General features: G+C 39.7%; 1 protein-coding gene across 1 annotated transcript; it reads left to right on the forward strand.

Annotated features, from left to right (window-relative positions):
• The first annotated feature begins 366 nt into the window (after window positions 1–366).
• LOC111881459 (uncharacterized mitochondrial protein AtMg00810-like) lies at window positions 367–1,642 on the forward strand. The gene is made up of 2 exons (XM_023877850.1): window positions 367–511; window positions 735–1,642. Exons 1-2 carry the CDS (start codon window positions 367–369, stop codon window positions 1,640–1,642), a joined length of 1,053 nt encoding a protein of 350 aa, XP_023733618.1.
• Window positions 1,643–13,812: the final 12,170 nt, after the last annotated feature.

The raw sequence follows: 13,812 nt of genomic DNA on the forward strand, positions 1-13,812 counted from the left end.
TCAATCCAGGGGGAACCATCTCTGGTTCAGGGGGAACTCCCATCCTCAATTCCAGGGGAACCTCCATCAACTGTTGCTGTTCAAATTCCCTCAGTCCAAGATAATTCTACAGGCTGCTTTCAAATCGAGGGGGAACTACCCTCTCCTACCACAGAGTCATCTGACGTTGAAAATATTCCCTCCACCATAGCTGCTGATCACCAACAAACTCGTCTTCACATCTGCACGAAGGATCACCCATCGAGTCAAATCATTGGAAATCCATTTGCAGATATACAAACTCGACCCTCTAGTGATTTAACGGACTAATTCCACTCTACAAAATTCATGTCCTCAGTCGATCCTCGAACCATAAAAGAAGCACTCATGGAGCCCGACTGGATCACCCCAATGCAAGAGGAGTTAGTAGAGTTTGAAAGAAACAAAGTATGGAAACTAGTACTAAAGCCAAAAAAAGGCCACACAATTGTTGGTGCTAGATGGGTATACAAAAACAAGCTTGATAATTCCGGTGCGATAGTTAGAAACAAAGCAAGGCTAGTGGCTAACGGGGTACAACCAACTTGAAGGTGTCGACTATGATGAAACTTATGCCCTCGTAGCCAGAATGGAAGTAATACACATTTTCTTAGCATATGCGGCACACAAAAATATCAAAGTACATCAAATGGATGTCAAAAGTGTCTTTCTAAATGGAGAACTAAATGAAGAAGTTTATTTGCAACAACCTCCAGGCTTCGAGAGTCAAGAATTTCCAAATCACTGCTATAAGCTAGAAAAAGCAGTATACAGTCTTAAACAAGCTCCAAGGGCATGGTATGAGACTATTTCTGAGTTTCTTGTCACGTCTGGATACAAAAGAGGTGTAATTGATCCCACTTTTTTTAGAAGAGCAAATGGTAATCACTTAATGCTTATCCAAATATACGTGGATGATATCATCTTTGGATCCATAGATCAGGGTATGGTGAATGACTTTGCAAAGCTCATGACAAGTAAATTCCAAATGATCATGAATAGAGAGATTAATTTCTTTCTAGGAATTCAATTCAAACAAGTCCCTCAAGGGATATTCACTCATCAAGAGAAATATACCTCTGAGCTGCTGAAGAAATTCTCAATGGATAATTGTTCCTCAGCCAAGGTCCCGATGGCCTTCGGATACAAGATCTCAGCTGATCCTACCGGAGAATCAGTTAACCAAAAAGCATATCATGGAATGATTGGGTCATTGATGTACCTCACTGCAAGTAGACCGGGCATTGTCTTTCCAACAGGCTTATGTGCTAGGTACCAAGCGGATCCCAAAGTATCTCACTTGACCGCAGTCAAGCAAATTATTAGATACTTACAAGGAAGTAAAGAGTTAGGCCTCTGGTACCCTGCAAGAAATGACTTCAGCCTCCAAGCTTTCACGGATGCGGATCATGCTGGATGTAGATTAGATCGAAAAAGTACTTCAGGTGGATGCCAATTCCTAGGAGGAAGACTAGTCAACTGGTCTTCAAGGAAGCAGAATTGTGTCTCGTTGTCTACCGTAGAAGTTAAGCATGTGGCCGAAGCCAGTTGCTGTTCCCAAGTTCTATGGATAAAGACTCAACTCATGGATTATGGATACAGAATGTTGTGGGTAACCAATTAACTATGACTCAGAGAGTGCTATAGCGATTTCTCATAATCCTATTCACCACTCGAAGACGAAGCACATTGATTTACAGTATCACTTCATTAAGTATCACATCCTTAAAGGTAACATCGAACTAATTTACGTTCCACTCATGAGGAAATATCAGATGTTGTTACCAAGGAACTTGATGCTACAAAACTAAATACCTTTCTAGAAATGCTAGGAATAATGAATCCAGACCCACAATTCTTTTTGAATTGATAAGTACCGCAGACCACATCTAGTCTTCGAGTGTGAAGGAATTGCTTCTTTTCTTTTCAAAGTAAAAATATTGAAGCATTCGCCTCACTGCGGTTCAAGAATAATATATTCATTGTATATCTTTTCAGTATACCCAGTATACCGCAATCATATATAATCTATATATTCTTTGGGTCTTTTATTTCTAACCCATGGTCAAGTGTTCCTCCTGTTCAAGCTACCATAGTCACCACAATCCATCTGCAGTCTCAAAACATGAATCCATCCGCAGTCCATCCACAGTCTTACAACCTGAATCCATCTGCAATCTCAACATATGGCATCGCAGTCATCTTACCTCAACCGCAGTTGCAATAAATGATTCCTCAATCTTTTCAAAAAAAATATGAGACTTTTGTGTGCTACTTAATGTTTTTCATTAAATACAAACATTCTCTTGAGCCATTCATTTTTTCGCATACAATGTTTCAGTCTTTTTTAAATTATCTTTCCTTAGCCAGGCCTATTTTAGGCTATAATTCAAATAAATCATTTTTCCATAAAAACGCAATCTTTAAAGAAATCACTTTTCTCAATCGGTCACATCTCATAACTGTTTTGCTATCAAATCCATTTCAACTACCCATTTTTACAACGATTAAAAACACTCGCCACATTTTCTCCCGGTGTGTGTGTTCATGGTCTGACAGACATTAAATGCTCTGTTTTTTCAGCCATATCTTTTTCTTTTGGGTTTATTTTATTTGTATCTGATAATGGTAAAAACCTAAGGGTTTTTAACATTAACAGCTGTGAATAAATTATTTACAATAAGATTTCAAATCCGGAGGTATAAACCCCCCCCCCCCCCCCAATTCCTCCCAAGAAAGCTTTACGCTTTCTGAACCCTTACGACGAACTTCATCCTCTTCATCTTGTTGCTCACAGTTTTCTGCAAGTTCTTGTCTTTTTCAAAATGGTGAAGTATGGTATCTCTAAGAAGCACTCCAAAGCATCTGGGTCATCTAAACCCACTAGTTCTGAAACAACTATCAAAGCTCAGTCCCCATCCATTTCCTCGAGAAATTTTAGGGTTGTGTTTGAAGATCATCCAACCTATAATGAGGCGATTGGTTTGATGATCAAGTTCCTCCCATCTCATCCACTCTATGGTGCATTCAACTCATTCACTGAAGTCGTTCCATTACATTCTCTGTTTAAATGCGCCTTCTCTGCATTCTGGCCAAGTCACAATCTTCATGAAGTGCATTTGAACTTGATTGATGATTCTCTAGTCGTTCTGACCAAGAGCAAGTTCCTGGAACAAATCAATCTTAGCGTTCTTCCTTCGACCAAATTCTACTCACCAAACCGTAGTGATGTGATTTCAACGTTGTACCAGATGGGTTACTAGAAGAAATTAAGAGGGATCGGCGAATTCAAAAATAATCAACTTCCGGCGGTGTGGCAATTCCTGTGCCACTTTGTCATCAGAAGCCTTTTTGGCAGAACCGGCAGAACAGACAACATGCGCATCAAAGGAGGCTCAAGATCTTCACAAATACTATAGGATGATTTCTTGCATTACATTCCAAAGGAGGCTCCTCGAGAAGATGCAACCGAGCTCACGTTTGGTCGATTCTGGTCTTTTTGCATTTCAGATCTTCACAAGGATGCAAGGCCCGACATAGGTGATGACACTACTCTCTTTGTTACCCATGACTTGGAGAGGTACACAACTTCCAAAGATCCATCTCTTTTTGGACCTCGTAGGAGGTTTCCCACGTACATTCTGGAATCCATTGGACTCATGGACACTGCAATTGCTGACCACATTATGGCTATGAGTGCTATTGACCCATACCACTTTTCCCCACCCAAACCAGGTGAGGCTCCGCATCTCTTACCGAAACCCAGAATCCTACCAGTACCGCAGTTCCTATTGCAACTTAAGTCCATCCTACCGTAGACCAGATTAGCTAACCCAAACCCAAACGCATCAAGAAAACAGTAACTTCAAAGAAAGCACCCCGTAACACAGACAAAAAGGGTGGAAATCCCTCAAAGAAACGCAAATCCAGAACTATAGAATCCTCAGATGAAGCTCCTCACTCTCCCTCCAAAATTAAAGAAATCCCAGTAAATGTTGTCAACGATTCTCATCATGAGTCCTCGGACTCAGGTGATGTGTTTAGAAGAAAGAAACTGAAGCTCGCCCCTACTCATAGCCAAATGCGTGCCCCGACACAAACCGTAGTCTCTCAAAAGACTCTGGTAGTCATTTGAGCTACCGAAAGCTCAGCTGCTCAAACCCCATCTCACCACTCAGATACAATAAGTGTATCTGTTTCATCTCATCATTGAGACTCACCCCCCGTCGAATCCCAAGTGGATCCGATTGGTTCAAGTCGCCCTAAGGTCTCCAGGGCATCACGTATCCACTACTTTGAACGTGTGGAGTTGCGCTCTATTCTCTTTCGTGTCACACAAACACTTGAAACACTAGTTGCACTACAAGGCAATTCTTCCGCCTTAGCCAGAACTGAGCCGAGGCCAGACTTGGCTACAGGTCAAGGAGACCGAGGAAGCTCAGTAAATCCTATTCCACCACCATTACTTTTAAGTGGTCTAGGTGTGGGGAGCAAAATAGTGCAAGAAACCATGAACCCGAGGGACACCTCGGTGCGAAACCAAGGACTTGATGGATATCGATCAGATGATTCTTGGACTTGGGATCGACCAACTATTGAGTCTGGAATCAGAAAGTATGAAGCTTTTCAAAGGGCATTCAAGGCAAGGAAATAACAACAAGTTCAATAGCAACAACAAAAGGAAAGAGATCTCCAAACAGTTGCCAAGTATTGGGCAGATTCTTTTAGCAATGCCAAGACAGTTCATGACAACCTGCAGATTCAGGAATGGATGTCGAAAATGGACTCTACAGTTTATCAGGCTCAAAATATTCAAGGTGGTGCTGGTCCATCGAAGCCTCCCCCAACTGCTGAAAATCATGATTCTAATGATGATGGAACCGTAGTTGAGATTAGCTTAGGTCCAATGTTTGGACTTGATGATTTTGATCTTGAGAATGTTCAGCAGTCCTCCAAATCATATGAATTTCGAATGATTTTTGAAGATGAGTAATCCACTGGATCCCAACACTCCACTTCATAACCCAAGGCAAAGAAGAAGAAGAAGAAGAAGCTGGTTGTTACAAGAAAACAATTTCTCTCTCTCTCTCTCTCTCTCTCTCTCTCTCTTTCTCTCTCTTATCCAAACTCAACCAAATCTTGGCTGCAGTCACCACCAACCAATCTCAAAATACAGAGATCTCTACCCCGTAGTCTCTTGTTGAAAGGGTAGAACTATTTGTAACCTACGAACGTTTGGCCGCAGAACGCATAACCCTGAAAGTTGAAATGGGTATTAGAGCTTTGGATATCATCTGCTCTGCTGATGACAAACAATTCCTGGCCATTGCTGAAAACCTCATCAAAGAGGTTACTGCCTTAAAAGATGAAATCAAGTCTACCCTCAACACATAAGCAGCTCACTCCCAACAGTTGGTAGAAGAAACACACAATGCATATGAATCTACCATTACGGTTCTTCAATCAACAATCAACAATCTGAGGCGTTGACTTTCTGCCAACCCTCATACTGCGGATATTCTCAAACTCACCAAAGAGATTCATCAACTATTGTTCAACTCTGAAATCCCAAAAAATCTCCAAGTCTCAGAGTTAATCAAATCCCAGTTCACCGAAACCTTTTCCAAGATTGATGGGCTCAGACAACGCTTTAAGGAGCAACAAATTGTTTCTTCCTCAAAAAGGGGAAGTGAACACTCTCATCCACATCAATCTCCCCCAAGAATCCCAAGTTATGGTCCATTCCAGCAAGATGGTCCATCTCCGCAACCATCACCACAACCATCTCCCAAACAGAGAACTTTGGTTCACTCTCCACCTCAAACTCCGGTTCACTCTTCACATCAAGATCCTCCACAACATCAAGATCAATATCATTCTCCTCCGCGCCAAGAAACCCCCCCCCCCCACACACACTTTAAAAACTTGGCACCAACTATGTCTTTGGAGCATTTAGAGGATTCTCCAGCCACCATTCAAAGGAAGAAGGACTAGAAGGCCGTAAAGTTTGTAGACAGATTTGGAGAGAACACAACTTTGATACAACCATGGACGAAACTCTGATAAAGTCTTGGGTTAATCCCATCCGAAGGCTACTTGATGATGACTATCGGCATGTCCTAACTTATGCATAGCCACCATCCGATGGATACTGGGATGTTCCAATTTTGTCCAAATCCAAATTCTTCACTGTTTTTGAACCATTTGACCTTAGCCTTCCTGATGATCAAAGGCTACCTCTCGAATTCGAACATCAAAATCAGTTTCATGCCAAGCATGGATCTGCCTTTGAGAGCATCTGGTCGAATGACAGACCATCAGCAGTAAAAAATTTCAAGGTGAGGAAATTCATGAAGACTAAATTCGTTCAGTATACACTCACAAGGAGAGGTGATGATTACATCAGGATCAGACTTATTTTCTTTGCATGAATCCTGAAGAAGTGTTCCTGATTGCAAGAGTTTTTCAGATCAAGGCCGAGAAACATCCGAAAATGGTGATTGCTTTTGAGAAAGCTTGTGAATTTCTCAAGTCATTGGTATGTGGATTTGCCAAAATAGATGCGGACATCCACCCCGTGCTTGCTTAGAAATTCAATCTTCTAATTCTTGAGCCTACACCAGTTTTCACTGAAGGTTATCAAGAAAGGTCCTTAGGCGCAACCAACTTCCCGGAATTAGGATCTGTGTATAAAAGAGCAAACAGTGATCTCAAATACTTAATCCCAATCACCGTAATGCACCGTCTGACCCGAAAGCAATTGGAAGTTACTCTGGCTTCGGTTCAGAGATCAAAGAATACAACTGATGAAGTGAAGTTTGAGATTTCAAGGAGAATTCACTGGCTTGGCAAAGTAAGGAAATTTTGGTGGCTTCTCATCAAATTCTTGAAATTTGATAAGTAAAAATTGAAGAGGTCACTTTGGGGGAAAATTGTCATACATAAAGTGACCCTCTTAAATTTGATGATCCGCAGCCGTCTCTCCTACCACAATCTGTTCTTCCTATCGTAATTTGTTTGACTACCACAACCTCAACCTGAAGATGTCAACCACAATCAACTCATCTGCAATGGAGTTTATAGTTACCTCGTATGATTTGTTTTATTCGCATTTGTATTATCCAATGAACCTTGCATGGTCACGATAAGTAAGTAGTTTAGTATTTTATATTCTCTATGTAACTTTTTGAGGCTCTATCAATAAAGTCCTCTTCTTCAAGGAAAACTTACCACTTCTTATCATTTCTTATCTCTTCTTATAATATGTTGAAATCTCATACAAAGATCATTCTCTCTTATCTCTGTCTTACATCCAAGATCCTCTTCATCTTAAACTGATCACACTTACTAACTCGTGTTTGATTGCAAACCATGTTAAGAGTTAGTTTGATATATACTTGATATAACTTGTTTCTATTTATATTTCCTTTACATTTCCGCAATTTAGTTTTCTGCAACTAACTATCTGACAATTCTAACTTATTATTTTTAAGCTAATATGATCCTTTGAGATTAATTTATTTCCGCAACTATATCTTGTTCTAACATTTGTTCAAGTGTTTCCCAAAGTTTTTCTCTCAACAGAGGGGTTATGAAGCCACTCAGTCCAATGTAACTTAGCTCAACTGCATCTGTTAGAAATCCAAAAGAAAGACTTCTCAACAACTTCATCAAAAAGAAGAGACTTCTTTGCTAAAATCGTTACAAAAATAGATATATTGAAAAAATAACATATGCACCAAAAGGAAGTGATAATGACTGCATCAAACACCTTCCGTTGACCTCTCCGCAAATTAACATCATCTGACCAATTAATTAAAGATTGCACTGAAAGCTGAGCCGGGAGAGATAAGCCCCACGAAATAGAAATCCTAACTCTAATATCTATTAACTCGGAACAACCTGTAAAAATATGATCAGTAGTCTCCACTGCACAAGTACAAATTGGGCACATAATTGAAGGAACCAAAATGTCTCTGTTAGATTATCTCTCCCTCCTAGGAATACTAGAAATTTGAACCCTCTAGATTAGACTATTGATTTTAATAGGGACCCGATTATTCCATCTAGTAACCATATCTCCTGAAGTAACCAAGCCTCTATCAAGGGCATAAAAGCTGACGAAATAGAGAACGTGTTAGAAATATCAAGAGATCAACCTAGCCTATCCGGAACCCACTGAAGTTGAACCTCTTGCATCAATTCCAAAAATGAGTCCCATGAGCTTGTTCTATACCTCATCTAGGCATACGTCTAAGCTCATCCGTATTCCAACCAATTAAAAAACGATACCTGATATTGGTTATACAATGGTTATCCAAAGAAAACACTCTATGGAAAGAAATAGCAATAGGATTATCACCTTTCTAGGTATCATGCCAAAAAGAAGTATGAGCTCCATCACTAATTCTAATAGGAGATAAATTATGGAAGTCAAAACCCCGGTCTTTAAGATTATCAAACATCCTTGTAATACCTTTCCAAGGACCCGTCAAATGTCACCTTGGGGTCAAAGGAGTTGATAAATCACCCAACCCATATAAACTTTTTACTACCCTAACCCATAATAAATTTGAATTATGAAAAAAAATCACCACTTCCAACAGAGCAATAAAGCGCTATTAAAGGAAAAGAGACTACCAGTCCCCAAACCTCTAACATCTCTAGGAGCAAAAAATCTATCCCATCTAATCTAATGCATACGACGATCATCCAAATCAATTCCCCAGAAGAAAGATGATCTCAATCTCTCCAAATGATTTATCACCGTTACAGTAACATGATAAATGGACATCAAGTAACTGCCAATAGAACTCAAAACTGACTTAATCAAAGTCATCCGCCACCCAAAAGAAAGATATTTAGCCTTCCAAACTGCCAATCTGTTCCGGAAAGAATCAATAATAGGACCACAAGAATCAACTTTGGCCATATTCTGACCAACAGCAACTCCCAAATTTATAAAAGGGAAAGAGCTCGAAGAACATCTCATACAATTAGCCATAGAAGAGACTTGGTTAGAAAACACCCCCACACCATACAACTTACTTTTAAGAAGGTTGATTTTCAAACTCGAGGCCAAAAAGAAGCAGTAAAGAATACGAACAATACGGAAAGTATTCTCATGATCCCACTCTAGACAATATCATCAGCATAAAGAAGATTGAAGATAGCAATTCTGTAATTCCCGTGTTTCTAGGCTAAGCATTAATGATTATGTAATAGTCTAGGTCAACCATTGTAACCCATTTTAAAGTAATAAAGATGAATTACTTGAATATGATGTGAATTATGTGCTTTTGTGTGCTTATTACTTGTTTATAATAATATAATAAATAAATGGTAAAAATAAGCATAAAAAATAAGATGTTAGATAAACCAGATATTCATGAAGAAAGTTGTAGTGGTCGTGACAAGGATTCCGGAGATATAAAGAACACTGAAATCCGAGTTTTAACGAAGAAGTTATGGCCTGTCGAAGTTTCGCGACAGAACAGGCACGACAATGTGTAACGTAAATAGTGAATTTACGATAGAGGAATTTTAGCCCTAGTGATCTAAACGAAAGTTGTAGTATTTGTGAAACCGAGAGTGTGTATAAAAAGAACGCCCAAATTTGACTTCGTGTGAAAAAGTTATGATTTTTCTAAGTTTCGGATAGGCAGTGCACAACCCGAAGTTCGAATATTAGATCGGTCGATTTTTTGCCGACACAACCTAAATGAGAATTGAAGATCTTGTTAATAGTAGCGCAACGGTAAAAAGACAGACAAAAACGAACATCGGATGAAGAAGTTATGAATTTTTAATGGATTTTTCTGTCCTGGACTGTTAAAAATATAACTTGAAGAAAAAAAATTCAAAATTAGCAGACGGAATCTAAACGAAAGGTGTAGAGTACGGTCCCACCTACGTGTGGATATAAAGAATGTCGAAAATGGAGCTCGTATTTGAAAGATATGAATTTTGAAGTCGTAGTGGGAAATCTCGAACCTGGTGCGAGGGGTACGCTCCGCATAGTCCGAGGACGCCTCGCGTCCGAGTACGCTCCGCATAATGAAGCTCGTACACCCAGAAGTCTAGCCTTCTGCGGTCCGGAGCCTGCAACGATGATCCACCGAAGTTGTGACACGTGTTGTACGATCGAGCCTTTACGCCCCGCGTACTGCGAGGCCTCGCAGTATAAATAGGGGTGCGAGGCAGCCCCTTTTCTCACACCATTTGAACCATTCTTTCTCGCTCTACTCTCTCTCTCTCTCTCTCTCTCTAGCCACCCTAATCCACCATGAAACCTAGGAAACCTCCCCAACATTATAAGAAAGCCCCGGAGCGTGCGAAGGCTCTGAGAAAAAGAGTTTTTTCAGTTTGAAACTCTTCCCGCGTAGAGCCCGATTTCGTCAAAGAAGATTGTTTTAAGAAGCAAAGTGTTGTCCAAATCACTCCTTATCAAGTAAGTGTATAGTCACTTTCATCTTACACATAGATATGAAGTATTTTATATAAATTACGTGCTATGTGTATATTTATTATCTGTCTACGTGAGATCTATGTGGATGAAAGATCTGAACCTCTTTTTTTTTTTTTTTTTTTTTTTTTTTTTTTTTTTTTTTTTCAGATTCGAGCTTTTCTTTCAGATCTAAGACTTTTTTCCAGATCTGAACTGTATGTGCATTTCTTTGTCAGATCGAAACCTTTTTCTTCAGATCTGAACTGTATATGTAATTTTTGTCAGATCTAGACCTTTTTCTTCAGATCTGAACTATATATGTATTTTTTACTTTGAAAATCTATGTTGGGTGAAAGATTTGAACTTTGTTTTTCAGATCTAGACTATATATGTATTTTATATATACAAATATGTTGGGTAAAACATGGGTAGATGAAATAGATGGTGTGTGATGAGATAAAATGATGAGAGGCCTCGATGTTGATGTTGATGTTGATCTAGTCATCTAGCGGAGTATGGATGACGACCACAAACTTTTCTAGGAAGTCTAGTGGAACACTAGCAGGCTCGCAACCTGTAGGTGTTTGTGAACGATGTGGTCACCGATGTACTCCATCCCCCCATGGTTGCCTTACAAACATTTATGGCTGAGGAATCCCCTTAGCAGTAGTGTCCATCCCGATGAAATTCCTTAGGATAGGTCCCTTCTAATAGACGCTTTAGGGACATAAGGTGAGGATAAGGGGAACGGGTAATCTGGTTTAATGATTGTTGAAAATGATAAACTAATTTAATCTGGGTTGAAAACCCAATATGCTCACCAGGCTCCCCAGCCTCACCCACTCAGTTTCTTGTATTACAGGTACTGGCAAAAGCATAATTGGATGATCTGACGAGAGATTATGGATTTATATGCCAGTATAAAATAAATAGAATGTTGTAAGGCCTATAATGTTTGAGGCCACTTTTGTCTTATGGCCTATAATGTTTTGTTTATGCTTTTGGTCTGTATCGACGATGACATCCCGAATGTAATGAAAATTCATTTCTTTAAGAAATGCTTTGATAAATTTTTTCATATTTTGTTTTGGGAACAAATTCCGCAACACTTTTCTTTGATTACTCTTATTTTATTATAAAAGCATAAACGAAATCGGTCTTTTCTGCCCGTGAAAATGGTGATGTCACAGTTGGTATCAGAGCATTAGTATAAGCGAACTAGGAATTTATAGGATTTCTAGACTTAAACTTAGAATGCTAAGCAATGATCGTGAGGTGAGTGTCTTCGATATCTTGGACACGAGCATTAGTTTATTTTAGGAAAGATGCCTAAAATGTTTTTACGTGCCAAATGCTTTACATTTTCCTTGTATGCTATTATTTGTTCGAATCTATGCTCTGTTGCCGACCGGTTCTGGAAACCTTATGTGTTCAGGATTCTAAGTGTTCAATTACGATATTAGAACTAGCATGTAACATTTCAGAGTGATAAGGAGAATTTAAACGTCTAGCGTGAATAAAGATCTAAATTCACCTAATTTGGTGAGTAGATCGAAATGGAAAGAACCTGAAGTGGAGCTAGAGATGCAAATAGAAACAGGAATGAGCGATCTCAACCCCAAGTGATTGACCAGGTGCCGATAGTAGAAGTTGCACCTGATCCAGTCACAATGGCTGAAGTACATGCCATGATTCGGGATATGATGGCTGAACTGAGGGAAAAATGAGACAACTGTTGCTGAATAATATAAATGAACCTTTGATGCATGTTGAACAACCAGAACTGAATGACGGACATTCAAAGGAAGGGAATTACAGCCGCATTGTCAGTCAAGTGGAACCCCCAGTGGTGAGAAGGAATGACCCGGAGAGGGAAATCAACCAAGATAAACATATTTATAAGAACCTCTTGGGTGCCAAACCACCAAGTCTTTCTAGAAACCCAAAGCCTGTGGAGATTATGGATTGGATCTCCGAAATGGAGATGGCATTTGAAAGTTGCAACTATAATGGTAAGCAGAAAACCGTCTTTGTGGTTCGACAACTGAAAACCGAAGTCTTGAGTTTATGGAAATTGATGGCAGATACGATGCCACAAGGAGAAGCTTTGAAGATGTCTTGGGAAGCGTTCATGGAAAAATTGAAGATGCAGTACTGCTCCGAGATAGATATGATCGATCTAAACAATGAGTTCCAGAACTTGAAGAAGGTGAAAATGAGCGTTGATGACTATGCTACTACGTTTACTGAGAAGATGAAGTTATTTCCTAACTTGGTGCCGACTGAACTCACCATGATAGAGAAAGTTTCTAACGAATTGCCATGAAACTTTGGCCCAACAGTCAAAATGGAAAGCACGTTGAAGGCAGTCGTTAGAGCAACCAAGAATGTTGAGACCCTGTTGAAGGAAAAGGGTCTGGAGAGAACTGAGGTTGGTGAGAAGAGGAATTTTGAGGGATCTTCGAGATCCAACAAGAAAATTAAATCCTCGAAGTCTGGTTCGAGAGGAGGAGGAGGCGAAGCGAAATGGTGCAAAAAATACAAAAAGAAACATCATGGGAAATGTGACGGGGAGGTCACTTGTTTTAAGTGTGAAAAGCCTGGGCACTATGCCAATGAGTGCACCTTCAACAAAAAAGTTTGTTATGGGTGTAATGAGGAAGGGCACATCTTGAGGAACTGCTTGAAGAAGAAGGAGGCATCAAGGCCTAATGTTCCACCGAAGCCAAAAGCCAGAGCTTTCTAGATGACACTTGAAGCTGCGAAGGAAGCAGCATACGTCGCTTCAGGTACCTTTCTTGTAAATGGATTGCCTGTCAATATATTGTTTGATTCTGGAGCAAATTATTCCTTTATATCACATAAATTCGGTGGAAGACTAGCATTTCCTGTAGAAAAAACTTGATAATGCTCTAGTTGTAGAATTTGTCAGTGGCAAATTCATACTTGTTAGCGATTGCATTAGGAATATCGTCATCGACTTCAACAAAAACGAATTCCATGAGGAGCTGTTACCTATTGAGTTGAATGGTTTCGACATCGTACTGGGAATGGATTGACTTGGCGCCAATGATGCATATATATTGTGCAAGAAAAAGATAGTAAGGCTAACCTGGCCTGGAAAAGAGTCATTTGTGGTGTATGGGGACAAACGTAGAGTGAATTTTGGAATCATTTCCCTAATGAAAGCTAGAAAATGTTTGTCCAAAGGATGCACATCATAATTGGCATTTGTGAGCGATGCTAAGAAGGAGAAAAAGGAAATGCAAAGTATACAAGTGGTGTGCGATTATCGGGAAGTCTTTCCTGAGGATCTTCCTGGATTACCCCCTAATAGACAAGTAGAG

The sequence above is a fragment of the Lactuca sativa genome, chromosome 5, assembly GCF_002870075.4.
Source record: "Lactuca sativa cultivar Salinas chromosome 5, Lsat_Salinas_v11, whole genome shotgun sequence".
NCBI classification, from domain to species: Eukaryota; Viridiplantae; Streptophyta; class Magnoliopsida; order Asterales; family Asteraceae; genus Lactuca; species Lactuca sativa.

Excerpts from the sequence above, each read along its gene's own strand:
- LOC111881459 (XM_023877850.1), top strand. The coding sequence starts at position 367 with ATGGAGCCCGACTGGATCACCCCAATGCAAGAGGAGTTAGTAGAGTTT. Across the intron at positions 512-734 it reads AAACAAGCTTGATAATTCCG|GCTTCGAGAGTCAAGAATTT; the intron begins GTGCGATAGTTA and ends AACAACCTCCAG.